We start from the raw sequence: 1922 nt of genomic DNA on the forward strand, positions 1-1922 counted from the left end.
ATCAATAAAATATATTTTTAAAAAAGAAGTAAAAGATAAACTGATGAAAAGGCCAAAGTCAGAAATGCTGCTCTCATGACTATGGTTATTAAATGCATGTATACATTTTCTAAACCTATATACACATGCACACAGAGACAGGTAGACAGAGCAACAGAGACAGAAACAGAGGCTTAATTAAGTGCCATGAATCATCCTAAGCTTTTTACACATGACCTGTCACCTAACTTCCCTAAGATTTCTCTGACATAATTATTACTAGTTCTCCATTTTTACAATATTAGTCCCTGAAGTTCCAAAAACATTAGAAACTGCAATGACAACAACAAAAATATAATAAAGGAAGCAAGCAGTGAACAGCAACAAAGAGAATATATATACATGGAAATCTCACTCTGTGCATAAACTGGCAAAGGTGTATTCCTCATTGTCAAATTAGAATAATTCAATTTTGAAATGAACAGTACTTTCAATAATGGATCAGAAGGTGTGATTTTACCACAAACTATATTTAGGTATCTTAACAGTCCAATACACTTACCCATTTAAAAGATTTTATATTGAATAAAAGCAAATGTAGAGGGTGCAAATTTTGAAATATGCTCAACCTTGCACTGGTTAAGTGCAGAGACACAAAGGTAAATGAATGAAAATGGAATCCTGGGTCCTGCTAAGAAAATATTCTCCAGGAAAATATTTTGGAACTCACAACTTTTCTGAGAGCTTCTTTCACATCCTTGTTCCTTAAACTATAGATCAGGGGGTTCAGCATGGGAATCACTACTGTGTAGAACACTGTGGCCACCTCGTCAGTATCTGCACTGTTGCCCAAACTGGGGTGGAAATAAGTGAAAAGGATTGTACCATGGAAGACAATGATGGCGGTGAGGTGGGAGGCACAGGTGGAAAAGGCTTTGCGTCGTCCCTCTGCAGAGGGCATCCTGAGGATGGTGATGAGAATAAACAAATAGGAGGTGAGGATAATCACGATGGTGGTGACCTCATTCAATGAGGCCACAATGTATAGCAGCAGTTCATTCATAGAGACATCAGAGCAAGCAAGAGATAAGAGAGGGGGCAGATCACAAAAGAAATGTTTCATCACGTTTGATCTGTACGATGTGATCTCAAGAGCTAAACACAAGTGAATCAGAGCACACACAGTCCCACCGAGGTAGCAGCAAGACACCAGCTTCACACAGAGATTCCGGGACATGGTGACCATGTACAGCAGTGGGTTACAGATGGCCACAAAGCGGTCATAAGCCATAACGGCCAGCAGGAAGACTTCACTGATTGCATAAACACAAAATAAGTAAAACTGCACCATGCATCCCAGGAAGGAGATGGCTTTGTCTTCGTTTACAATATTAGCTAGCATCTTTGGCACAATGATTGTGGAATAGCAATAATCTATAAAGGACAGGTGGCTGAGGAAAAAGTACATGGGAGTGTGAAGTCGAGAGCTGACCTGGATCAGTGCAATCATGCCCACATTTCCCAAAACTGTCATTCCATATATGAGAAGGAACACTATGAAAAGAAAGACTCTCAGCTCAGGTACATCTGTTAATCCAAGAAGAATGAACTCTGTCAAAATAGTGCAATTCTCCTCCCCCATTTCCACCATATGTCAGGATGGAAAACCAAATGATAAGTTTTGTATTGCTTCTATAAAGAGAAGAAAGGAGACAAAAAAAAAACAGGTATATAATTTTAGAAAATATAACAGTGATGTCTATGGAGCAGTGTATTTTTGAGATATAACAGAAATAATATTGTCACATAATAAAAAATATTGTCTAAAATATTGTCTAGTTGGTCCCACTGATCAAAATTGACTTAAACATCACCAGAACTGTTCAATGATTCCAACCTTTCTTGATCACAGTAGAGTAAGATGATGGATAAAAGTTCAGTAG

The 1922-nt window shown here is 38.1% G+C and overlaps 1 protein-coding gene across 1 annotated transcript; it reads right to left on the reverse strand.

The window, feature by feature from the left end:
* Positions 1-670: 670 nt before the first annotated feature.
* On the reverse strand, positions 671-1621 carry LOC308258002 (olfactory receptor 5L1-like; the record flags this gene model as incomplete). The annotated part of the gene is made up of 1 exon (XM_080688232.1): positions 671-1621. One exon carries the CDS (start codon positions 1619-1621, stop codon positions 671-673), a length of 951 nt encoding a protein of 316 aa, XP_080544358.1.
* Positions 1622-1922: the final 301 nt, after the last annotated feature.

The sequence above is a fragment of the Plecotus auritus genome (genome assembly GCF_963455305.1).
Source record: "Plecotus auritus genome assembly, chromosome: 9".
NCBI lineage: Eukaryota > Metazoa > Chordata > Mammalia > Chiroptera > Vespertilionidae > Plecotus > Plecotus auritus.